Below are 25,888 nucleotides of genomic sequence, written 5' to 3' on the forward strand. Positions count from 1 at the left end.
GCAGGTACAGGTATAGCTATGAGTATAATAGCATACCGTAAATTCTCCTGTTGGTTTGGAGTGATATATTTTTTTAACATTGAGTCCAAAGTGATTGGTTAATATTTAATTTAATTTAAAACTTATTAAATATAATTTGTGTTTTTAAAAGAGAATACTTACCTATAGACCACATTTATCTACCAGTTTCCCATTTCTACATAGGACGTGAATTGGTGACAGGGAACTGTACCCATGCTCTTGCCCTGTGTCCTGCCATGTGAAAAGCTCTGTAACTGGATGTTAGAAAACAAACATGTTTTAAGGCCAAGCCAGCAGTGAAAACAAAAGAGTATATGTCAAGTGTGCAGTGTGGTGTGTGACAGATTTGGACAGCTGGATTGTAATGTTCCTTTCTATCACACAGGCAGGCTGACATGACCAAACCCAGGGCTGTACACTTAGGCCGCTGTAGAGTAAGTCAGACTGATCTGAAATCAAGGGGAAGGGTTTATGTATGTTAGGGGGTACAGGAGCTCCCCATGGGGTATAGACAGCTGCCCTACCCAGCTGCAGGGGACATACCATCTTCAGTCAGCCCAAACCTCTCCCATATATAGCACCATGAACACAGGCCTCTTTGAGTGAATTCCTTGCTTTGCTATAGTCCAGGTTGTCTTTGAAGCGCCCCCCCCCCCCCCCAATCCCATTTGCTGGATGGATTGCTGCATCTATCTCTGGCTGTATTTATTTGAATGTTAGGACATGAATGGGCCACATGTGTATTGGGTTTGACATTGTTCATCAATCCTATATGGCAGGGCTCTTTCCTGTAATGTGGGAGGACGTGATATGGTTTGTGGTAAATAGCATCAATGTTCTCCCCATGTGTCCCGTCGCTGATGTTATTATGTGGACGTCTATTTAATTGTACAAGCACCACGCTTCTAAGAACATTTGTTATCTGTTACGTTGACAGCTCTGTAATGGAAGCAAAATTTGATGTATTTGTATGCATAAGTGTATATATTGATGTGCATAAGTAAAGGTAAATCGTGTTAAGGGCTGTATGAACATGTGGCATTGGGTTCATCTTTACTTAATAATTTAGATACCTACATGTACATGTATACTACATTGTATTATGCTCCATAGAAGAAAACAACAAATTGGAGTATTTGTTAGACAAATAATGGCTGCTGGCGAGCATTTGGTTGCTATAGCTGTAGCAGTAACTTAATGTACATTTATCTGACTAGTACAGGGCTAACACACTGTAACTGTCTGACTACAGCCAATAGTTGACTTAAAAGAATCCCCCCTGCCAGCCTTGCCTAATTTCCTCAAGCTGTGGGACCCTGGGGGAATCCACCATAATAATCAGTCCTGGGGAGAAGTCTAGTGATCTGTCCAGCACTTCCAGACTGTCCCTTTAAGACCAGTATCAGTGACCAGACTCCCTGTCTTTGGGGTCAGTCAGCCTAAATTAGCTGCTCTCTTAGCCAGAGATCTTGGGCTTATCTTCCTAATGGTCATTTAAACCCTTGGACTGTCACAATATGTTAGAGAGTGTACATGATGTGGGGCCGGGAGGCTGGGAATACCACAGTTGTTATCTAGGCAATCTCTGCCTTCATCCACCAAGATCAGACCGTTAACAGTAAATGACTTAATCTGACCATCACACCTCATGGACATCTAGATGAATAATTTTGCATAATTATTTGCTGGATTCTGTGAGAAGACTTTCATAAAACAGTCTTTGCCTTTAATGCTCCCTGGTGGTGTCCACATTTTAACAGTAAATGACTTAATCCTGTCATCACACCACATGGGCACATGGATATACACATCTTTTTATCGTGGATTACAGTAATTTTGCATAATTTTCACAGAACCCTGTGAGAAGTCTGCTATAAACAGTCTTTGTTCCTGATGTTCTCCTGTTTTTTGGCCCAGCTCAACTCTCCCCATACACTCCCCCTCTCCCCCGCTGTATACATGAATTATACATACATGTAACATTCCTGGTGTCATTTTGAAGAAATGTGAAAAATGTCTTAATAGTCACTTGTTCCATGGCTGGTCACATTAATGCTGTGTGGGTGAGGTTTTGTACGACAAAGAAAGTGCATCAGTTTTGTGTAATAAAGTTTGACTATGGGTACTTACTCCTTCCTTCTCCATTCACAGCTTCCTCTAGTATGGAGTGAATCAGATAAACTCTCATAGGCTGATTAAACTCCAGAGAAGAGGTTAGTAATTAGAGGATCCTGCGATCTGGCAGGTACAGGTGCTAATCCAATCATATTAAGGTTGTTTAATCTTTCAGAACGACAAAAGGTTTGTTGACTTAAGGATTATTGATTCACTCTTTGAAATAGGGATGATTTAACCCGAATCTTTGCGTCATTAGCAACATTTTCTGCTTCTATAGCTGTTCCTAATCAAGTGTGCCCCCTCACCCCCCTGCCAGCTGTTATGGTTAACTTATCTGCGAGTTCGATCTCTCACACTTTCAGTATCTATATCAGCCCAACCAAATTATAATTAGGGAATTAATAGACACACCTGATTATTTCTGATAAAGTTTTGATATCGATCAAAGGGTGAAGAGAAACCAAGACATTAATTGTGGGATAAAAAATTAAATTCTTCTGTTTTTATATGGTATGTACAGCATTAGGTGTTCAGACTGCAATCATCACCATCATTGAGGAGTACAACAACATAAATGCCCGTCGTGTCGTAAATGTGCATCGAGTCATTGGTTAAACTCCAAAAATTTATTCCAAGCAAGTATTGAATATGCAGTGTTCATGTACTTGTTTTGTTTTCTTGGTTATAAATCTATGTTAAAGTATTACTACGCATTAACTACTAAATATTACAGTGAGCCATTTCAGATATGTGTTAAAACCCAATTTAGGACATGTTGGTATAGTGTTAAATTTCTGAAGTTGATGCCGTCTAGTTTTTAGTGTGTTTGTCCACATTGTTTATGATGCATTTGTGTATAGTGTTTTATTTTGTCATATATATATTTATCAACAGGGTTTTGTGGGTTTTTCACAGTGTTTATCATGTATTTGTCCAGTGTTTAAGTATCGTTGTTTGCCCGCAGTGTTTATCATGTGTTTGTCCGCAATGTTTATCATGTGTTTGTCCACAATGTTTATCATGTGTTTGTCCGCAATGTTTATCATGTGTTTGTCCACAATGTTTATCATGTGTTTGTCCACAGTGTTAATCATGTGGGTCAGACTGTTAATCCTTAAACCTTCCGTGCATATCTTTGATTGATCTGTAGTATATGTGAGGAAAACCTCATTCATTGCACATTTCCATGAAATGGTTTGACTAAAGTAACCTTCGGGCTTACTTTTTATGCATCCCATCTCTCTCAGATTGAGCTCAATTGGATTTCAGGATTTAAAGCTTTTGGTGCACTTTTTGCTTTAACTGTATCCAGTTTGAAGGTTTTTGAGCAATGCATTTGTAAGGTGCAGCAGTGCAAACAATGACCACAGCTTGTAGCGATAACAAGGTTTAAAATACCCTGGGGAAGTCTTGTCAATCTTGGTTGGGTATTGTTTTCGTAAATCCGATTTTCTGGCCCAGTATGGAAGAGCCAGAGACCTTCAAGAGGTTAAGCAGGTTAACAATTCTGGGCCTTGGTGGTCCTCCCTGCTCAACACATTACAACTGTTCAGTTTGCAACATCAACACCATACTCATAGGGAGGCTTTAAGGCTAGTACAGCCATGTTCGTCTTGTTTTGCTGGTATAAGCCTGATGGTCCCTGTGAGATTGAGTGGCGGGATTAGGGTCAGTCCTGGTCACTTTGATTCTTCCTGGCAGGGGTGGGGATGGGCATATCCAATTTGGGTTGTCGATCAGCCATGATAAGAGGGCATAGCCCTGCTGATCTCCTGTCAGGGGTGTTGGTTATCCCTTTGCCTTGATCACAGTGCCTCTGCTGGAGGAGTGACCTCTCCTATGACTGACATGAACATGTACTCATTACCCTTGTACACTGTGAGCTGTGTTTGTAGAGGAAGCTGTGGAAATGTTCCCTGTCACTAATGGCATGAACATGCTAAATGTATCTTCTTGGAAAACAAACACAGTACTGCAAAGGGCTAACAAGTGTGCAAAGGGCCATCTATTAATGGCTCATGGCTGTTTTGTGCGTGTCTGATTGAACATAGTGTCGGCCCGAGCAGAGCATCATCGGGAAGGTCAAAGATCTCGATGTAAAGATAGACATCTTTTACATGTACACGTTATGCATAAAATCAATCAACCCGTGTGACGAGGCAGGTGCTTCAAACAGGTTTTTTTGAGAAAAAGTGCTCTTTTGGTTGCATGATGTACCTGTAAAAGGGTGTGAGCGCAGAATATCATTGGGCAGTTATGTTTTTCTTTCCATACATAAATCCATAATAATTTTGGTTTCGGTGTGTATATAATTTCGTTTGATTCCCTGTACTGGGATATTGCATATTGATCAAGGTAATTAACTTTTTTTCTTTAATCTGTTCTCACCTTTATGCTTGATTCTCCTCAGGAACAAAAATTAGTTTGACAAATCAATGATAGATATTTGGATCATAAAGCCTTATCCATATTCAAAATTCCAGTATTTGCAATCATGCAAGGCTAACCAGTTCATTGTGGATAATCAATGCCAGCAACAGCTTGTCCTAGAAACCAAGGAGAATTTCATAGCAAGAATCTGAAGAAATGCTATACTTTGTTTATGCAGATACCATTTCCCTCTGCTGAACAAACCAGTGACATTTACCAGTCATTGGCTAGTACTGAATAAGTATCGATCAAACTAGCACACAGTGAAACAGACAATGTTTTGATGAGGCTGAAAACAATAGATCTGTTTCTCACATGGGTACGAAGCTTCTCACCGACGTACAAGGTGATCCACATCGCTTGTCTGTGTCGTTTTGTGCTCAGGGTGCTGTTAATACAAGGAAACATAACAGATGGAACGGGCAATCCTTTTGCACACCATCTTGTTTTATTGATTCAAGGCAGCACTCTGTTCCCGCTTTTCACCCAGTAAGAAATCGAAGATAAAACAACAGACAGGAAGACAGAATGTGCAATTCAATCGAGTGGGAAACACGAGCAGATGAAACTGGGTGCAGAAAAATCTATAATTGGTTACCGAGTTCCTTCATGTCTGACCTAACCCTTTGTGATGGACTAATAAAGTCGTGTGTGGAACAGCTTTTAGCTCAGTAATGTTAGCTAACCTCTCGGCGGCTATTCACAAATTGACATTAGTGTATTAAGTTTCCTCAGGTAGGGTGATTGTACAGGTACCCTGTATATAGAGCTGCCTGCTGAGTTTGTCACATACTCCATAAATGAGCTGAAATAAAATGATGTGTGGCCATATGCCAGTTTGTATATGAAAGTTTATATGTGTGTGTTAGGATGTAGGTAAATGAACAAGGGACCATCAAATGGCCAGGTGATATTTCAGTTGGTTATCTGTTATTTTTCCCACCCAGAGCTCACAGACGCTGTGTTTATCTCCCCGTAGTAACTGTTTTGTGTGGCTTGTTTTCCGGGTGAGGTTTCCGGAGTTCCTCCCCTTAGCCTGGGTTGTCAGGTACACTCAGGTAACAGGCTGGTCTGATACTGACGATAGAGCAGTATTTTTGCTCTGCCAGAGGATATTATGCCCTCCATCTGTATTTGTAACATATAGGGCTGTGTTCTCCAGCTTGTGTTAAGGTCATCCGAGGACAGACTGTGGGCCAGGCTTCACCCAGCAGATTGTCCTGTAGACACCCCCAGGGCTTTCCATTGTTCCGCTGACTATTTTTGCTAGCTTGTTATCAAATTGTTTCCTTTGTGTTTGAAATCTTATAGCAACCATATTAACAGCCAAATGGAAAAAGGTCCCCATTACCTAACCTAAGTATAAAATAGTCTACTTATTGATTAACAATGGTATCATTGATGAAGCACAGTTTCGTGTTGCAGTTCACTTCGGTCATTTAAAATATGTTGTTATTTTCCAGCATTAAGTAATTAATGTTGGACAGGAGAGCTCCATTTCTCAGATTGATTACGTTTACCTGATCATATTGACCTAAACTTTTCCGTTCATGCCATGAACAGGAAATTAGTGTTTGTGACACAACACCACTCAGGTATGCATCTTTGTTGTTCCAATGGAATATTAAACCATAGAAGCGTGTTTTAAACATGAATTAAATTTGGTATGAATGTTGAAATTTTTATATATGAAGCATACAATGTACTTGCCTTACAGTCTCTGATAGGCACACTGTCACAATTAATGTTTGTTATTACTGTTGCAATCTGGATATAGATTGGCCGGGTGCGATTCCAGTCTTCTGTATAATTCTCCTCTCAGCTAGGTATTCTAATTTCCCTGTGCCATTCATATGTCCTTGGGTTGGTATAAAAGAAAAGCCCTCTTAAGTAGGTTTCTGGGATGTGGAGAGTTGGAATCATCTGGGATATCAGGCTGCCTTAGAACCTGTTCTTCTTGGGCTGTTTTTTGTACCCTCTTACCCATTGTGTGTCACATCCGATCAAGCTTAAGCTACCCCTCCAGGCGTTGTATGTGTACATGTTTTGCCCAGCTGGGCTTTACTTTGGCATACCACAGATAAAGTTACTCTAGAAACTTTAAAACATAAAGTTTATGTTTAGTGTTTTTATGATCACATAAAAGCTGTATTGGGGAAAGGCGTTTGAGTTGTAGTTAATGTGGATCTGCACAACGTTTCTGTGGTCTGTGATATTGCAGTATGATTTTGTTAAGACAGCTAGGCTCCTCCATAGTGAATACTGAGTAAAGGAAGCAGTACAAGTTACATGAACATAGTGTGGTGATCCCATTTCACCCCCAGTATGTCTCAGTGTTAGTATTTGATGGTTCTGAGGGGGCCCAGTTCATTCACAAACACTGACTAGATTTCATCCTAGGTTATTATAGACCATGTCAGTTTAGTTGAACACCGCCCATAAAACCAGGACAAGGAGATCAAAGGAATTTTGTTTTTGTGAGTTGACAACTACATGTATCTGCCTTTTAGTATTTCTGGGGAGTACATGCATATTTGTAGCACTTCACTTCCTGCTTGATGTGGGGGGAAGTGGGTTAAATTGTCTATGGTTGGTTCTTGACTGATCACAGGTTTACAGTTTTTGTCATAGGACTGCTACCCACATTTGTGGATGTCCTCATAGAGGCCTGGCAAACCAATATCCTCTTTTCAGTTCATGTAGCCTAAAACCCTTGGTCCCCTCCCCCTAGAGGATAAGGTCTGTATGTTCCATGCCCCTCCTGTACACCATTGTAGACTCTTCCTGAAGCACATTCTGGCAACTCATCACATACTTGGAGGTATGCTTTCTGTTGTGGACTGTTCCATACTATAGGGTAGGTTTAAGGTGTACAGAGAAGTCTGCTGGTCTAACCCTGAAGTTGGTAGAGAGGCTGAGCCTGGAACTCAAAACACAGATGGCTGGCTGGTAAGGATATTTGAGACTTTGTGTCAGTGAGGGGCCTACATACTGCCTCTACAGTTTGTACAATACCAGTTCTGAGTCAGTACAGTCTGCTCAGCCTTCTACCCTTGTACTATTCTGAAGGGAGGGAAGCTCCTAGTCCAGTTCTCATCTCATTGTCCAGTCTTATCTTCTTTCTTTTCCGTGGAGTTTTAACTCTGTCATTGAACAGCAAAAACACCCTCTTGTGACAGTGTGTGGGAAGGATATGTTTCCAAGTGTTCTTGAAACGGAATCATCCATGGAATAAGGCGTGAAGATTATAGTGTATGAACGCTGAGAGCCTAGGGGTTAGCGTCTGGGTGTCTATCTCTACCCCTACATCACTGCGAAGGGGCTTTCCAAGGAGATATTGATTTAATATAAGTTGCCCAGGAATACACCATCCCAAACTTACAAGAACCATTTACAGTAGGTTCTACAACTGGACTACTCCACTCTGCCAGGGTTAGGCTGTGTATAAGGAGAAATTACCTTTCCAAGGGAGACAATTACTGCTTCTTTGTACCTGGCCTGTGTAAGGTGAGTGATCTTGACGCATAATCCTGAGGGGTAATAGTCTGAAGTCTCGTTTCTTGCAGTGGTGTTATCCTAAGGGAACAGGAACTTGGAACAAGATGAAGTTTTTTAAACATGTTCTGGACACCTCATCTTACTATGCCGGCTGGCGGGCTCTTGTCTAATGACCTCCTCCATGCTAAGCACTGTCATTCAGCTGTAGGATTTTATTATTTGTTTTTTGTTTTTTTGTTTTTGCAAATGTGAATGACTTTTTTTCTTTGTGGACCATACAGATGAAGAATGGCTATTTTTAATCATTAGGGGAGATGTTTTGTGCTGCTTTCCTCAGAAATATAGTAAAGATCATTGATGGCCTGGCTGGATTGTGGCACTGAGTACCTGCCACCAGCAGTTCACAGTCATTCAGTGCTGTCTGTAAAATATTTTTTATTTGGACATTTCTTGTTTTCTTTTCTGAAACATACTTTATGCTCTTGAACCAGGGAAAAATTCAAGTGTATACACATGTATTGGCCACAAAATCAACATTGCAAAAGATTCCTCTTCTCTTTATTAATGTGTCTTTATTATCTGACAAAGTGACAGAGATTAAACAACTTGTTAATGACTAAGTGTACACTTGTGTGTCCAGTCCAACTCAGTGGTCAGCACTTCACACTGGTCATTGCTTACAAGTGCCATTGGCCAAATGAAGTTCCCAGGCCCTGCCCTGTCCTTGTACAAACAAAGTTAACTGTCCATTGCTCCTGATGACTATGTGGATGTCTGGATTGTGTAAGAGCCAGGCCTGCTTGACCATGCCTCACTGATGTGCCTAATGGACCATGCTGACTGAATACTGGAGCACTCATCTGGCAGAATGGTGGGGATGCTGATTAGAGGGTTTCACAGTACACTGAGCCATCTAGTGGTGACAAACACAGGGTTTCAAATGAACCTATCATCTGTGTCAGATAGCCATGTATATAGCTTCTATCTTAGTTCTGTATGTCTTTTAATATGTGGTGTGTCAGGCTGGAGTCAGACAAGGTTGTCTGCTTAGTCTATGTCTCTTACACCATATTGCCTCCAACACTAACCACGAAGATTCCACGGGGCATGTAAATTCCAGCAGCTGTTGTTTATCTGGGTCTTGTGGCTCTCTTCTTGAACAATTATTGGATGAACTCTGCTCTACATGGTTAGTACTTAAATTTTACTAATGATTTTTCCTGTATTCAACACAGACTTAGAATGATTAACCAAGGCATAATTTACTTGTGTTAGAATCTGATATTTTCACCCTGGGGACCATCAGCGCAAAGGGATAAAATACTTAAACATAAGGAACCTCGTTTAAAGTACATGTACATAGTTTTGTACAGTGCCATGTTTATACCATTTTCTCTTTAATGCTTTTCTGAAATGCGAGAATTTCTTAAGATGTCAAAGTGTAGTTAGGAGCTTTTATTATAAACACCAAACTGTTTGTTTGGTGCTGTTTTCACTTCATAGAATTCAGACTTATGTTGCTCAAAGGCTCTTACACAATACTTTGCATCCCTTGGGGTTGTGTTTGGTAGATATTGGGTGTTAGGGCCATGTGGAGGGATTTAGTGAGGCCATGGGCTTGTGTAAGTTATACCCATAGTCTTTAAATGGTGATGATCAGACCTAGCCTCCACATGTGGTCAGAGGGTTTCTGTTAGAGCTAGATCCCTGTACCCTCCCTCCCAATCAGGCTCCCCTCTTGCCAGCCCCAAACTAAGCTAAAGCAGAATTTAAATTGCTGTGACATACCGGTGAAGTGATATCTGCCTATCACATGAACTCCACCATATGTCTTCTTACATAAACTATTTACACAGGGACCAAGTCTTCCTGCCATTAATCCAAGGTGATGTAAATGGGCACCAACTCTGGTTTGTTTCTAGGACACACAGCATTGCATTGGTGCAAACATATGTTCTGCGTCTGCAGCCTGCGTTTGTAATTACTCCAGCCTCCTTGTTTTGGAGACACATTGTTGAGTCTAGGGACTGTTGCACAATGGAATGACTTTCCTCAGATGTTAAAGAAGATCGGCTGTGTAAGGTAGGATGGTTCTCTATGGGCTCTAGCTGTTTGCTCAGATTTAATAATTAGGCTACTTGACTTGATTTAGAAACTGTATACTAACAGCTACCACGGTGTTTACCCCAAAGCTTGTGTAGTTATGTTAGTTTGGATCAGGGATGGAAAACTAATGCCCGTTATGCACAGGTGTAAACTTTGCATTAGAATAATGTTTACCTTTGCACTAACTTTGTATTTGTTTACTGTTGGTTCAGTTTCTGTACCAAGATGTATGTGTCACAGCTGTGGGTTAACATAGTTTTCACGGTGGCATAGGATAACAGAGGTCATCAAGTCCACAATTTTTTGATGTATTTGCGATCAAACTAACGTAAGATGTGTCTATCTCAGTTGTGGTGATGCTTAATGTGCTGTTTGAGAGTGATTTTCATTGACGTCTTCTAACTCCCTGAAGTGCTTTTCTGACGCGCAGCAATTGAATGTAAGCAATTGTCTTGAACATTTAGAGAGGAAATGCCTTTCTGTTGTTCCTTTTTAATGTAGACGAATCTGTCTGGAGGGTATAAGAAAGCCATGTTGGCTGACACAGCATTACAGGCTAGCCAGTACAATTCAGGCCATCAGATCATAATGTACTGCCAGAAAATCCCTTGGATGCTTACGTAGATACGTATCAAAATACAATATACTGATTTCATTATCCAGATCTATGCATTGGCCAAAATGAAGTAATGAGAAATGCATTTCTCAGCGAAGTAGATGTTCAGAAGAATCCTTCAATGTGGTATATGTTGTAAATGTACATGACTGAGTTTTCATTAAATACATGTACAGTGAAGGTTAGAGTAGCAGCTAGCATTAGGAATGTCCTATGGTGGATAGGTGAGACATTGAGTTGGATGACTCTGCTGCTGACATTGTGTCACACGTACAGTCATGTACTGAAATATGAGGTTGTTCTCTTTATAGATCTACATTATTAATTAAAATCTGACCCATCAATTGGCCTGAGAATGGCCAATCCATCCAATCTAGTTTCGTCTCCAAAATCAACTGAAAAATGTGCATAAATTGCACTGCAAGTTGCTCTTTAATATGCAAACAGTTTGAGGAATTAGTGTAGTGTGTCTTAAATTTTTCACGGTGAATGAATTGTTGCTCTATATGTATTTTGTTTCAGCTTTTCTCTCAGCAGATACATATATTACCCAGTTGCCATAACAGACATCTCACAAAATTTTCTGAGTAGTAAAAAGAAAGAGAAAATGTTTAATTTTCGCCATTAGGTACTGCATCTGTAACCAACCTTTAAGAGGACAAATGATTGAAATCCATTGTCTCCTTCACTCCTAGAGGACCGTTCAGTTGTATTCCTTCACTCCTCATAGAATACTGTCTTCCACCTCAGTCACGTATGTTTTTTCGCTAGTTCGACAGACCATTTAATTAGAAGAATTGAATTTCTATGTTTTTTCCACCCAGCATTGGATATGGTTTAGATTTTTTTCCCCATTAAGTGGACACGCTGTGGTAATAAGTATTGAGATTGTCGCCTTCCGGAGCTGCTTGTTTCTGGGCATGATAGTCAAGAGAAATCAGCTGTAATCAGTGAAAGTAAAAACCTACCTGAATGAACCCTAATTAGAGCTCAGAGCTGCCTTGGCCAATCTTAATACTAGATAAACACTGGTGGTTATGATTAATGGTGAGCTTATCCATGTCTCCGAGAAAGCCTTCATCTTGTCAGCGGCATAGCAGAAGCCTCTGCGTGCCAGATCAGTAGGTAAGCTTGAATAGTCATCAATTAGATAAAGTGGATTTTCATTACCACAGCTAAGACAGATAGCGCTTGTATTATCCTGCACTAATGCAATTGGACATAGCCTAAATTGTACTGCTGGCATACAAATAGTGGCGGTACATGGAGGTACATAAACCAAGTTTTGTGTCTCGCTCGGTCTTGGCAGCTCGCCTTCCAAAACTGTTTTCAATGAGCCTGAATGATCTATAGGTACAGAGAGTTTAGGCTGAAAGAGCTCTGAATGCCTAACTAGTCAATTGGTTATCCTCTACAAGCTGGCCTCCAAGGGGATTACCATCCACAAGTGCCACCTTACATAACAGCTCAGATACTAAACCAGTTTGAACCAGTGATACATACCATACAGGAAAGGGAGCAACCTATAGATTTAAACAGTATTTTTCCTTCATCGATCACTGATAAATTTTGCGGAATCAGGCTGCATGGCTTAGCAGAACAATTTACTTGCTAAACATTCATGCATTGGGTCTTTGTTTTTTTTTTCAGCATTCTTTTTTAGCAAATGGATTTTTAAAGGATTTGTCATAAACTTTGATAAATGTCATTTTTTTGGCCCATCATAAAAATCGGCTGTGAATTATTCCATTTTTCTCCATTGCCATTAATGACACTTTCATGTCTTTTCCATAATGACAGTCGCCTGTCGCTGTACGTCTTAGGCCAAAGCTACATTTATTCAGCTTTTTAGCACTCTGTCGATAATAAAGACATAAATTTCCCATCAATTATATAATTGAGTTGTGCTCTGATGAAAACTGAAGCGTGAAGATCTGAAGGGAGTGGTAAATAATTCAGTCTTATGAGAGACAGACAGAGAAATCAAACTGCTCGGTTTTTATTCCTATTGTTTAGACAGAAGAACACTACATCTTACTCCATGTATATGTTGACATACAGACCCTCTCACGTATGTAGTCATTTGTAATAGATTGTCTACAGAGATTTCAACAACAAGAAAAATATGTGTATTAAAAATGTTGTTATAAAATCTAGGTATCATAAGCAATCAAATAAGGACTTTTTGAATAAAAACTGATGAATGGATGATACATATGTACAGTGTTATGAGAGGGTCATACAGAGACGACACATTTTTGAACTTAACATGGTCACATAGCCAGTAGATGAAGATTCTGGTTAGTAATGTGGCCTTGTGCCTGGTACTTCATGCCCAAAACTGTTATCTTGTAGTCTGCTCTGTCTGGACCAGATTTGGATATGGAGTGCTGTATAAACACATGTATATCCAGTAATTATGTGTTATACATGCATCTTTGTGCTTGTGACTCTGTTACATGGTGATGTATGACTGTCAGCATGTGACTCTGTTACATGGTGATGTATGACTGTTAGCATGTGACTCTTACATGGTGATCTATGACTGCCAGCATGTGACTCTGTTACATGGTGAGCTATGACTATCAGCATGTGACTCTGTTACATGTTGAGCTATTACTGCCAGCATGTGACTCTGTTACATGGTGATCTATGACTGCCAGCATGTGACTCTGTTACATGGTGATCTCTGACTGTTAGCATGTGACTCTGTAACATGGTGATCTCTGGCTGTCTGTATTTGATTCTTACATGGTGATCTATGACTGCCAGCATGTGACTCTGTTACATGGTGATCTATGACTGCCAGCATGTGACTCTGTTACATGGTGATCTATGACTGCCAGCATGTGACTCTGTTACATGTTGAGCTATGACTGCCAGCATGTGACTGTTACATGGTGATCTATGACTGCCAGCATGTGACTCTGTTACATGGTGATCTATGACTGCCAGCATGTGACTCTGTTACATGGTGATCTGACTGTTAGCATGTGACTCTGTTACATGGGGTTCTGACAGCCAGCATGTGACTCTGTTACATGGTGGGCTATGACTGCCAGCATGTGACTCTGTGACATGGTGATCTATGACTGCCAACATGTGACTCTGTTACATGGTGAGCTATGACTGCCAGCATGTGACTCTGTGACATGGTGATCTATGACTGCCAACATGTGACTCTGTTACATGGTGATCTATGACTGCTAGCATGTGACTGTTACATGGTGGGCTATGACTGCCACCATGTGACTCTGTTACATGGTGGGCTATGACTGCCACCATGTGACTCTGTTACATGGTGATCATTACACGACATATTCAGTTCATTTTGAGCTCATTTTTTGCCAATTTCTTTGGGTGCTAAACTGTGTAGGGTGTGGAAAGCTCTGTAGGACTTTTGCAATGCTTTACATATTAAAAAGTTTCTGTGCATAGTTGGCTTCTGGCTGTGTTTAATGCTCAGTGTTTGTTATCAGGCTGACCTGCAGTGTATGGGTACAGGTAATGGTGCAGTTACTACAGAAGTGATACAGTTCGGTCTAGAGTTTTGGAGTATTGTAAGGATTTCGGAAGATACAGAAGTACAGACAGTTATGCAAGTACAGACTTCATTCTTCCAGTAATTTTTATCACAGCTAATAGTGGTTTTTCTGTTGTGTCATGATCTTATTAAACACTATGTGGAGATACAAGTATGTAATGAAACCTTTGTTTTATCTGATAACGTTCTGCTCATTTTCCGTACTGCCCCTATTGAGGTGTCAAAAATGTTGACAAAGAAACTACATGTCAGTTTTATATAAAACTGTAAGTAGGCTACTGAATAATGCTGATATGTATCATGGAAAAGTAATTACAGGTATATATGAAGTGAATGGGCATTATGATTTTTATCAAATCTATGACATTGTAAAAACTCTCCATGGACCATGTACAGATTTGGCTTTATTTCTGTATGGATACATGCTAACAGTAAGACACTAGTTGGTGCTGGTGCAGGGGATTAGAGGACCAGTGGGGGTCTGAAGGGAACACTTGAAGGGCTTTGATTAGTACAGATAACTTGCTTTGTTGCAGCTTCCTTATTAACCTATGGGATTGGCTTGCAGAAGTGTAGGAGAGCAGGAAGCACAGGAAATAGTCCCTGGAGATCATAACCTCATCTAAGTTACTGATCTGTGTAAATTGAAAGAATGTCTTAGGCCAGAAATCTGTTTGAGTGTCGTTGTGGGACGGCTTGGTGATACAGTAATATGTTTGTATATACCTGCCCAGCTTTCGACTCATCCCGTGTTTGATAGGGGCTCTAACGAGGTTAGGCCCTCTCGCCAAGGCTGTATTAATAGCTGACAGGTATTGATCGTCATGTAACGAGAAAGGCAAAGCGCTGCTGCCCGTGCACGAAGTCGGGATGACTGCCGTGACGATGTAAGAGTTTGAAACACGCCAGCCGAAAGTCTGTACCTATCCAACAGCACCATTAGTACCTCATTAGTGCCAATGATAGTTTAGTCAGAATTGTTGAGGCGATAAAATTGGGTTGAATTAGTTCCATTAATAATATGATGTTGATATGTGAGAATGAGCCCTGGCTGTGCAGAGAGATTGGTGTAGACAATATAACCACTCAGGGGAACACCCAAAGCTTTGTCCAGGTAAGCCTCCTGTGGGGAGGATCATTAGTCTACCTACTTCAGTAGCTCCACTGACTTCCTGTGACTTTATCATATTGTCATCAATAGATGGTGTTTGTCTTCTCACAGGTGATTGTGTCTGTAAGAGCATACTTTTTGTTTGTTGTTTTTGCGACTCGCTCGTTATAGTTCGAGTGTATTATGCTGTAAGACATTCCTGGAGTGACAGAGCTGAAGTAACTTTCTCGCAAATCTCGTTATCTCTCTACATCTGTCCCCCCTCAGGTTACAGAATGTTTTGTTGGTTTCTTAATTACTCTTCCCTGCACTAGTAGACTGCTTTCACTTTTTCTGCCCCTGTATATTGGGAAGTAAAAAGGATAATATCAGCTGTAAACATTTACCTTGCACATAGCATACACTTCTGACTTTTTATCACTGTGTTGATGTGCATAGAATCAAGATGGTTTTTTTTCTACATTAATACATTAACATACATGTATCTCATGGCATGAGTGCAAGTGTTTTACTTTGTGATCTGGTCGTGAGAAAATGATACTAACGAGAGTGTTGCACCATTGGTGGGAAGAAAAGTGGCCTCTGTTTTCATGGTATGTAATATGCCATTTACTGTGGCTGCTGTCAATGAACTGTCATGAACCATAGATATCTGGTGAATGGACAAGTTAGGGTGGTAAGAATTCAAAACTTACCACTTTAGATCATTAGAAGGCCAGAAAACATGAACTACAGTGTGTGGATAACTTTAATATGTGAATATTTCTGCATGTTAATGAGCAGGGTGAATTGTTTGATATGATCGTATTAGAATTTCCCATGCGTTATAATGGGTTCATTAATGAAAAATAGATACTTAGAAGAGTCTTGTTGCAAAAAAAAAATGGCCGATTCACTTAAAGTCTTAGGCAAATATGTACAGTTTATAGATTTGTAAAAGATGAAGGTGACATAAAATAGTTGGGGGAGATTAATACTTAATGAGAATTTGGAAAGAGTATGTAGCTACTGGGTTTACACATATTATGGCTCTAAGATGCATGGCTTATCCTGCATTATCTGAACCTGCAGTACTACCTTTGTCCTATTATGCAGCCAGTGGCACCTGTGCTAATTGGTGGGGGAAGACACTAATGAAGGTGTTATGCTGACCTGAGTCTAGTTAGTATTATACAGCAGTATAAAGTCTGGATTACGCTGGGCTGATGAATGGCAGAATTATCCTCATTAGCGGCATAGTTAGTTCAGTTACTTCTTAGTTTGTTAGTTTTCTCTTCAGCTGTGTAGATGTGTTAAGGCCTGGGACACAATCAGTAGTGTGAATTGTGGACATGCCTTATGAATTCTCTGCCATAAAATGTGTTTGGTAATAAAGGAGGTATATCAATTTATTTTGAGCACTCAATTAGCCTTGTAAACTAGCCTTGTAAATGCTTTATATGCTACCTCATGCTATATTTGCTACCTCGTGTTGTGTCTGTTATTGATTATTGCTCTTCCTTTGCCTGATGTAAATACATGTAGAAGTAACCATTCCTGTTGTAAAGCATTGTACCCCATCAAAACTGTCACATACTTACACCTCTGTTCAATACCTGTTTATTTTTAAATTTCTGTTAGAAGATTTATCTTAATAGGTCAGTGTACTAAAAGTAGTGGTGTTTGTGCACAATGTTTGTATTGATATCAATTTGTACTAGAAAGCTGAATGTCTAAACTATCAACAAAGTACTTTGTGCAACAATAAGTTTAACATGGTAGCTTCAGATATACAACTTAATGTTTTGCCTTGACCTTCAGCATACACTCCGCTACATTGTTATACTAATTACACAACTTGTTGACTTCCTTACTTGCCTTGGTGAGGTAGACCATCAGGTAACTGTCTGTAATGGCCCACAAGTCCACAGTATGGTTAGCATGTAAACCCTATTAGATTTGTTTAGGCCAGAAGTCCTGAGAAGAGGTCTTGAGGACTTTGAGCTGGTGGAAATCAATGAGTTGGAATAGGTGGGGTATTAGGTAGTGGACCGACAAGAGCTTGGGATTGGCACCAATCAGTCTCGTACGCAGATTACATTGATAAAGATTGTTTGAGGAGAGTGGCTGTTCAGAGGCTGGAAGGATACTTAACACAATCACACTGCCCAATTGAGGAGGTTTGACCAGCCCTTGCCCCTTTTACCATTGGGCTGGAGATCAGTTCATTTAGTAACAAAGATAAAGAGGTTAAGGCATTGGGTAGATGGTAAGGTACTTAGCTAGTGTGATACTGATGTGGACAGTTAGTATGGGCTGTGGACTTGATGACAAACTCAATAATCACCTAAAGGGATCAGGAAATATTGGGAGGTGGGAAAAGTATTACTGTACATTGAGTTGTTTTGAAGTGACCTGGTCATTATCATTGTGGGATGGTTGTAGAAATCTGGGTTTGTAGCTCTTGTTCAACTCTGCATTGTTGAAGTGTGTTCAGGTACATGGAGAAATGAAGCATCTTGTCATTGTGATGGGCTTTAGCATGTCTTCAGATGTCTGGTCTGCATGTGATACCTGCAAGGACTAAAATGATAAGTATTTCACCAAAAATACAAAATAAAACACAGATATGGGTAATCACTAACCTCCCTCCTTCAGTGCAATTAGTGGGGGAAGGTGTATATGCTGCAATCACACTGTCTGGCTGCTTGTGTCTGTTTGTCTGTCTGTCTGTCTGTCTGCCTGTGTCTGTCTTCCTGTCTATCTCTGTCCATCTCTGTCCAAACAGCCCACCATAATACCTGTATGCCAATATTTATTTACACTTAATTCACCATGAAAAGATGTCACAAAATAAACAAAAGTATACCTGCAATTGAATTAAAAATGACCTTTCAGATAACACATCTTTCATTTTATTAAAGGTTTTTTTTTTGTTTTGTGAGCCGTATTTTTGGAAAAACAGAGGTGGAAGGGGTATCTCAGACATCCGGATTGGAGTTTCGTATTTGACACTGCATTCACATGTAAATACTAAAATATGTAGTGTAATGTGCCTGTAATGGTGTCTGATTTCTGATAATTGGGTGTAATGTTTTGAACACCTGAAGGCAGTATAGTTGTCACAAACATTAGACATACAGCCAGATGTACATGCTTCCCTCTTGGCCATTGAGCATTGTGGTTACTATTTTCAAAGTAATCATTTCTCTGGAATCTTACAGTATTTTGGTGCACATGAATTGCTTTTCTATACCTTTTCTATAGCAGTGGATTTTATCCAGTGTACACTTTGCTGAACTGTCCCCAGTAGGGACAGCCATGGTTTTACCATAAATGATTAATTACTCATCTGAGGGGGACGTCAATTAGTTGGCTTAAGTGGATGGCTCCCTATTAAATTTACCAGGATAGCTTCACACACACAGCCATTACTCAACTAATAATGTGATAAGACAAGACGACGTGAAGATAAAAGGGATTGTTGAAATATTAAGACTGGATATTGCAGAATCAAGAATGTCTCTGCTGTGTGGCATGAAGGCTCAGTTCTAGGAGTTTCAGCTGAAAATTGTTTTTGACAGAATCTGACAGCAGCTATTCGAATGTACTTAGGTGAAGAATTATGAAATGCCATAACATTTTCTTTTCCGTTAATATTAAATAATTAAAAGCAAGTGAAATATTTTGTTCTTAGCATATTGATAGTGAATTTTATTAAGATTGCCTTTACAAGACTAAAATTAAGTCTGGGTAAAATGTTCTGATTGTATTAAGCAACAATCAGATAAATAAATCAGTTCTGTTTATGCATGATGCTGATCCATTAGTACACCTGAACATATATATGATTTGTTATTTATTTGAGGTGGGTTTGAAAACTTACCTATTGTTGCATAAGGACATCCTTTATAGGCAGTTGTATGGACAGTTACAGTTAAAGCATACTACTATTAGCTCACATTTATTTTGTTTTCTCATTACAAGCCATTAGGAAACTTGCTTCGTTGATATTTGCAAGAGCGTCATCCTATCAAATTGGTGACTCAACTTTTTTCTGCGTTACTTTATTATAAGTTTGCAGTGCATGTCAGCAGTCATTTGTAATTGAGGATTTGCGTTCAAGTGGAGAGCATGCAATGCTGCTAAACTGCCATTGTTAACCTGGCTATTGTAGTGGGCTACTGGGTAGTCAGCCAATTGTTCCCTCATCAGAACTGAGTGCTTGACCTGATGTGGACAGCAGTGCTTAATTACATGACTTGTAACGCTTGTCTTTGACAAGTAATAAATGACAGCCAACTGGCTTAGAGCTTCACATTGCAGGACTTCAAAGAGGGCATTCACATGTCAGGGTGAAACGGCAATGTGCATCTGGCAGAGCTGTGATGGGGTAGCAGGATGGGATACAATATTTCACCACCTCTTGTTTTATTCATATTGGCTATGATATGACGGGTAGCAGTGTTTAATACCTGGCATTGCTGCTGGTGCGATATGACAATCCTTTCACTCAGATAAAAGGCTGTTATCGCCTCATGATCCTGATCTATAATTACTGGAGAATTGACAATCCTCTTGAAATAAATAAAAAATAATAAATGGCAGATTGATTGCATTTCTTTTTCCTGAGATTTGCATCAGTGTCATTGGCCAGGAGATTTATTACCTGATCCCCCTTTTAAGGTTTGGTACAGCCCAGTCCAAATGCATGTGGGTGAAAGGGTTAGGTTACTATTTGGTAATGGGTATGAAAGGTCATTGCAGCTCTGTTAAAATCAGGCTTATGATGTACTAAGATGTTTGTAGCTATTAACTTGGTTTCCAATTAAATAAGACTTAAATTTATGGTAGAAAGATGGAAAGCTGCTATTGAAAACCTTCGAGATGCACAGTTGGAACAAAAGAGAAAGGATCGGGTGTTCCTGGCAAGGGATCTAACTTAATCAAGTTAAGTCGTCTCATGGGGATGGACTGATAGCTGATAAAACTCTACTTAACAATATACTGGTGAAATAGCTCTAAAAATATAGTGGAAAAACTTGTGCCTGGTGTTCCCCCATTTAATTACGTGCACGTTGTGCAGACTGTGGTAGGGGTGATGGGTAGCCTGCATAAAGCCTCTCTGGTAATTTATAGCAACCCTGTTAATAACACAGCTGATTGATAGAGAACACCGATGGCCAGGAGTTGAGATTTGTGCCGTAAATCTGTAATTGGGGATTCACTTTTTAACTGAGTTTGGAATCTGCCTTTGAGGAATGTACATGTATCAAGTAGAAGTGAATAAAAATGGAATTGGATTCCTGAATTGGTAAACATGCTTATCCCCTCACTCTCCACAACATACTTTTTATTCTGGCATTCTGCAAAGTGCTTTATCTTGGTGCACCAACAAGGAAAGGTTTTTGTTACAATTTGTGCTTCATCATAGTGGTTTGAAGATGAAGTGTTTTGAAAATAGTTCTGAAAGAAAAAATTAACGTGCACATGCCTGTAAGCTGAATATATCCAGAAGTGGAGTGCTTGAATTATAGGCTGTATTTTTTCTGTCAAATAAACAAAGGAAGTTTTCATTCAGATTGTTTCTTGACTGAGGAATGTTCATTCGAACTTGTTTTATGTCAGTTGTTCATGTGGTTCGTTATTATTGATGTGAAACAGGATCTTGAGAGACTTCATCTGTGTCTGGGGTAGGGTTAAACGGAATTTTAAAGCAGACATTTCATTTTCATGAACGTTCCTGCAACGTTAATAAAATAACAACTCTATTATCACTGATACTGTAGACTATACAATTTTGCCTTTGATTTATGGCATGGGCTGGGAAGTCTTTTGTTATCAAGGATGGATTTTGATTGTGCGATCATTCACACAAATCTCAGTTGCGGTGGTGGAATCCCCTGGCTGTACCCCCAGCAATTAAGTTAGATCAGTGATGGACTGTTTTTATGGGGTTACACTCTGACAGTGGGATAATGGAAGATCTTTGGTAGGCTGCTGGACTGATAGTATTATGATTTGATGCCGACTTTCATTCCCTGACAGACAACTGTATCAGCAGTGGCCTCCACAGATCCTTGCCATTGATCCAAGCTTCCCTGTATCTCAGCCATATCTTTCGCTGTAATACTCACCATAGAGGAAATCTACCTCAGAGTTGCTGTGTTACGGTGTTACCCTGTGGGTGAGATGGGTGCGGATACTCTCCTTGATCACCAGGTCAGTCACACTGTACTGATATGGTTTTGTAGAAGTCACTGCTAGTTTATACTGGTGTTTCCTCATTTTGAACTAAGTTGTGTATTTATTGTGATATATATTTATGTCCTGGCTAGGGTGTATCGATATTTAGAATACAGTATTTGTGAAAATGTGTTACTGTTATGTTTAATGTGACATCCTCATAATAAGTTCTCAGCATTTTCCTAAATATCAAGTATCAAATATCTGAATTTGTTTGTGAAGTAAAAAAAAAACTTAAGTAACTTTAGGGAATAGCCATTTCCTTCTTCTGAATGGCATTTTCAAGAGCATAGTGTGCGAGTCGCTTTAGAGGTAAATTATAATGATGTGGTGGTACAAAGGGGCATAACTCAGACAAGAACTAAACTGCACCTGATCCTTCTTGAAAAAAAGGGGGGACTTAGAAGAGGGGCCCTTGGCTCATGTTTTGACTGTCTGAAAGAGGTCATGTGCAATGATTGGAAAGTCTGAGGCGAGTGTTTTTAGACACATCTCTACGGATACAGCATCTGGAAATGTAATATCAGAGAAGAATGTGTTGTGTAACTGATCTTGTGGTGTACTGCTTTACGGAGTAGTTCGAGCTAGTCATGTGTCTGTTTCTGGCTGTTTTCTTTGCACAGATTTTTGAGCATAGGTTAAAAGTTCAAGGGAATTGTCTTGTTGAAGTAGTTTTGAGAGTTGCATCTACATACTATTGTTTTTGTTGTTAGTTTCTATATTAAAATTTCCCTTGTATAAAGTGTGTAAATATATAAATTTGTACGTGGTGTGCCTGTTTCCGAGGCCCATCTCCAACTTTGTGGGATTACCAGGATGAAGTTAAAGGAGGTATATGTAATCTTAGGGATCGAGTCAGGTGTTTTACTAACCATGCACATGGTAACTTTTGTATACACCTTGATGTCAGTGGTGTTTATCAGGCTCTGTATGAATCACTTCAGCTCTGAAGCATGCAATCTGATAAAGACATGAAGGGATGTGGAGGATTTTCGGCATCATGGAGAAGGTGCGGCTTTACTGAGGACAGATGTGAACCTGGTGGTGGTTGTTGATTGTATGCTTAGCACTGATATCCAGGAGCCTAAAGAGCGGGAACAATCTTGTTAGGTCACTGGATACAATTTACCTTGCTCATTGGCTGTGGTATTTTAGCATTCTCAGAGTTCCTAAGTCTTAAAAAATTCTCTGCCTGGTGTATGTGTATAAGGTTTTGCCAATCACTGTTTGACCTGATGTTATAAGACTTCCCATCATTGCCTTTTGTGTGAGGTTTACCTTCATTTTGGGAAAAGGGAGGGCAAAATAGCGGAATGGAAACACTTTAACCTTGCTCGTGTACATATAGGTTCTGTCCTGGCCGCTGACTGCTTGATGAAACCTGGATGACCATGGAGGGATTCCCTCTGTTCTCACTGAAATATGACCTGTACCCAAATGCTTCTCTCCATATTGGTTTAATTTGGTCAGAGAAGTAGCTGTTGGGGAACTGATGTTTGTCATGTACCGCTCCACAATTTGGTGTAGCTCCCAAAATAACCTGTTTCTCTTATGGAAATATCCATCATATACACATACACACAGTTGGATACGTGTAGTTTGATTGTAGTGTGAACGCATCATGGGCATACTTTTCTGTAATATAGACCATTGAACCACTAATTTCTCTGAGAATCTTTTACAAAGGTTCTTGTACTGTCAGAGAAGATTATAAATTAGGAGATTGAAAATTTTGGAAAAAAAAAATTGAAAAAAATGGTACAAAACTAAACTACATTTGTCAGCAGCTGACATTAACATTACCTGTGTAACTAGAGCTGAACTAGTATATAACTAGTATATATCTTTTCAGTATATACTGTTTTAAACTGGACATGTATATTTTTCTGTAAGTGTTTTCTTTTTTTTGAAGTCATGGCCCTGTGTTCTGTTATAACGTAGTAACAGGTTAACTCTACAACTTACTGTCTGTTGGTGTTTGCATATTCCTTTGTGTACGATTTACTCTAATTGAAATAGTTATTAACTTGACGAAGATCAACAGCTTGTGTATCCATTTGGATTTTTGTATAATGCCTTGAGTTTGTTATTGTTATTTTTTTGGTAGTCAGAACAATAGAGAACATGTTTGTTTCTGTACTATTTGTGCATGCAGACAAACTGGAGCTGCAGGAGAGAGCACTGGCATGCTCTCTGCACCAGTACCTGCCTGACTGCTAGTCTGCGCCACTGAGTGATTGGTGGTTAGTGCCGACAATCAAGTAGGAGGCATGGACAAAGAACAATAGTGCTCAGTGACTTTTCAATTCGATTAAGTAATGGTTCAATTAATGGAATGGTTCAGTGCCGGCCTGTCTCTCACTCAAAGAAATGTGATCATGCCCTTCAGCTCTCTCTGATCGTCTTTAGTGATTTTCTAACCAGCTGTCAAAAGCATCACCCCTTTAACCATCATTTCAAGTCATCTCCCTCTACCAGACATATAATTTGGAGGACCAGTAACGAAAATGGATTTGACAGTTGCCTTTATGATTAGTGCAATGTATAGTCTCGAGTTCTTTATATCACCATGATCCAAGGAATGTGACTGTGGCAAATGCTGAAGTGAACATGTACCATATGCTGTTTGATGCCATAATTAATTTGTGATTTGAGTTCTGTAGTTCTGCATGTCATGGAGATAAAAAAAAAATATTGGATGTTATAATGATTTGATGAACAGCTGAGTCACAGATAGTGAACTTCATTGCATGTTACATTGTTAGCTAGACCATGTAAGGCATACTTTAGAACTTTGGGCGTTTACTTCATGTGGTAGCCAGAGGGCTTTCTACCCTGGGGTGGGCAGCCTGGTAGAAATTCTGCAGCAGTACTCCTTGTCAAAATAATAAGTTTAGAACAAAACTTCCTCAGGCTGATGTGTTAAGCCTGAATTCAGATACCATTATGGTCGTTTTCTCCACTCTTGATGACCTGAGGAAATTGTTGAAGGCGGCAAGCCTGCAAGTTTAGCATGTCAAACACATTCTTCATGTGCAAATAAAAATCCGGATGCGTCACTGGAAACAGTGTGCTCTGTGAAATTAATAATTTTCTACTTGTCATAAATTGAAATCTCTGTGTCTTGTAATTAGGGAAATAAATTAGCATCTCGGTTTAAAATTTCCCCAAAATGAGACTCAATTTTCCTGTTGGCTCTGGCATTATTTTAGATGCAGTTGATTTTGAATTCATTTATGCAATTGATGTCTGTAACTCGGTGCCAGCACTAATTAATAAAGTAAAAATATAGAAGTGTCCTGGGGTTGAACCAGATGGCACTTTGATTTTCAGTGTGATAATTTTATTTGCTAACGATGTTCTGTAATTAGTGATTATTGTGTGGTTCATTATACAGTTCGTTTTTGGGCTGTTTTCTTGTATTGTCTGTTATATATTTAGCCTGTGACTTTCCTGGAAGTTAGAGTTTTTGTTAGTTAGAAAACTAGCCCCAAAAAAGCATAAATGCGACAAGCGGTGTGTGATAATCTTTTCAGCAAGGTTACTTTTTCTCAACAATCCCTCTGGCTGAGGTAAACTGAACATCTGCTGTGAACATGCATAAAATCATGTTCTTTTATCTCTTTTGTAAATTTGTACTGCCTTTGAAAAATATTAAGAGGTGTTGATTTCTTGTTAAACATGATTTATTGTTTTACTGGTTTCAGAAGGCACTTGGTGTTGGATGGCTGACTGTTACCTGGCTGGGGAACAAGACATCCCCCTGATTGACTATTGACCACACCATGGCAGCTGTAACAATGATGGCCAGAAAATATTTCTCCCAATATCATATGACATCTACCTGTGTTATTCTTGTCATGTCATTAGTGCTTACGACAGGTGAGTCATTTGTTGTGAAATAATAGAATCATATTTCTCCAAGTTCTGTTTGTGTCCAATCAAGTAAAGGCTGCATGTCTTAAAGTAACTCCATGAAGATTTAAGCTTTATTAACTTTGGGTTTTGTTGCTCTGAAAGCAAGGCATATCATACGTTGAAATTATATTTTAGCGTACTTGATCATCTCCGTTGTTGCAATTATATGTGAAATACAAAACTGTATTCCTTAAAGCTGATTTTCTGTGTGCAAAGTTGAAGATGCATGTAAAGTAAAAAATTGTGTGGCAGTGTCCTATGTATGCAAGCCCCACGTCTGGGCAAAGTTGATAAAGGTGTA

General features: G+C 39.5%; 1 protein-coding gene across 3 annotated transcripts in view; it reads left to right on the forward strand.

Moving 5' to 3' along the window:
• LOC135481251 (kin of IRRE-like protein 1) overlaps positions 1-25,888 on the forward strand; it is a 92,861-nt gene that overhangs the window by 28,142 nt on the left and 38,831 nt on the right. For 2 of the 3 annotated variants that reach the window (XM_064761099.1, XM_064761115.1), the window contains exon 3: positions 25,377-25,551. In XM_064761099.1, coding sequence (XP_064617169.1) covers positions 25,455-25,551 — 97 coding nt within the window. In that variant the 5' untranslated portion in view covers positions 25,377-25,454. Of the gene's footprint in view, positions 1-7,540; positions 8,077-25,376; positions 25,552-25,888 lie in introns of those variants that run through there. The other variant, XM_064761107.1, reaches the window with a different exon arrangement.

Source organism: Liolophura sinensis, chromosome 1, assembly GCF_032854445.1.
Source record: "Liolophura sinensis isolate JHLJ2023 chromosome 1, CUHK_Ljap_v2, whole genome shotgun sequence".
In the NCBI taxonomy this organism is placed as follows: Eukaryota; Metazoa; Mollusca; class Polyplacophora; order Chitonida; family Chitonidae; genus Liolophura; species Liolophura sinensis.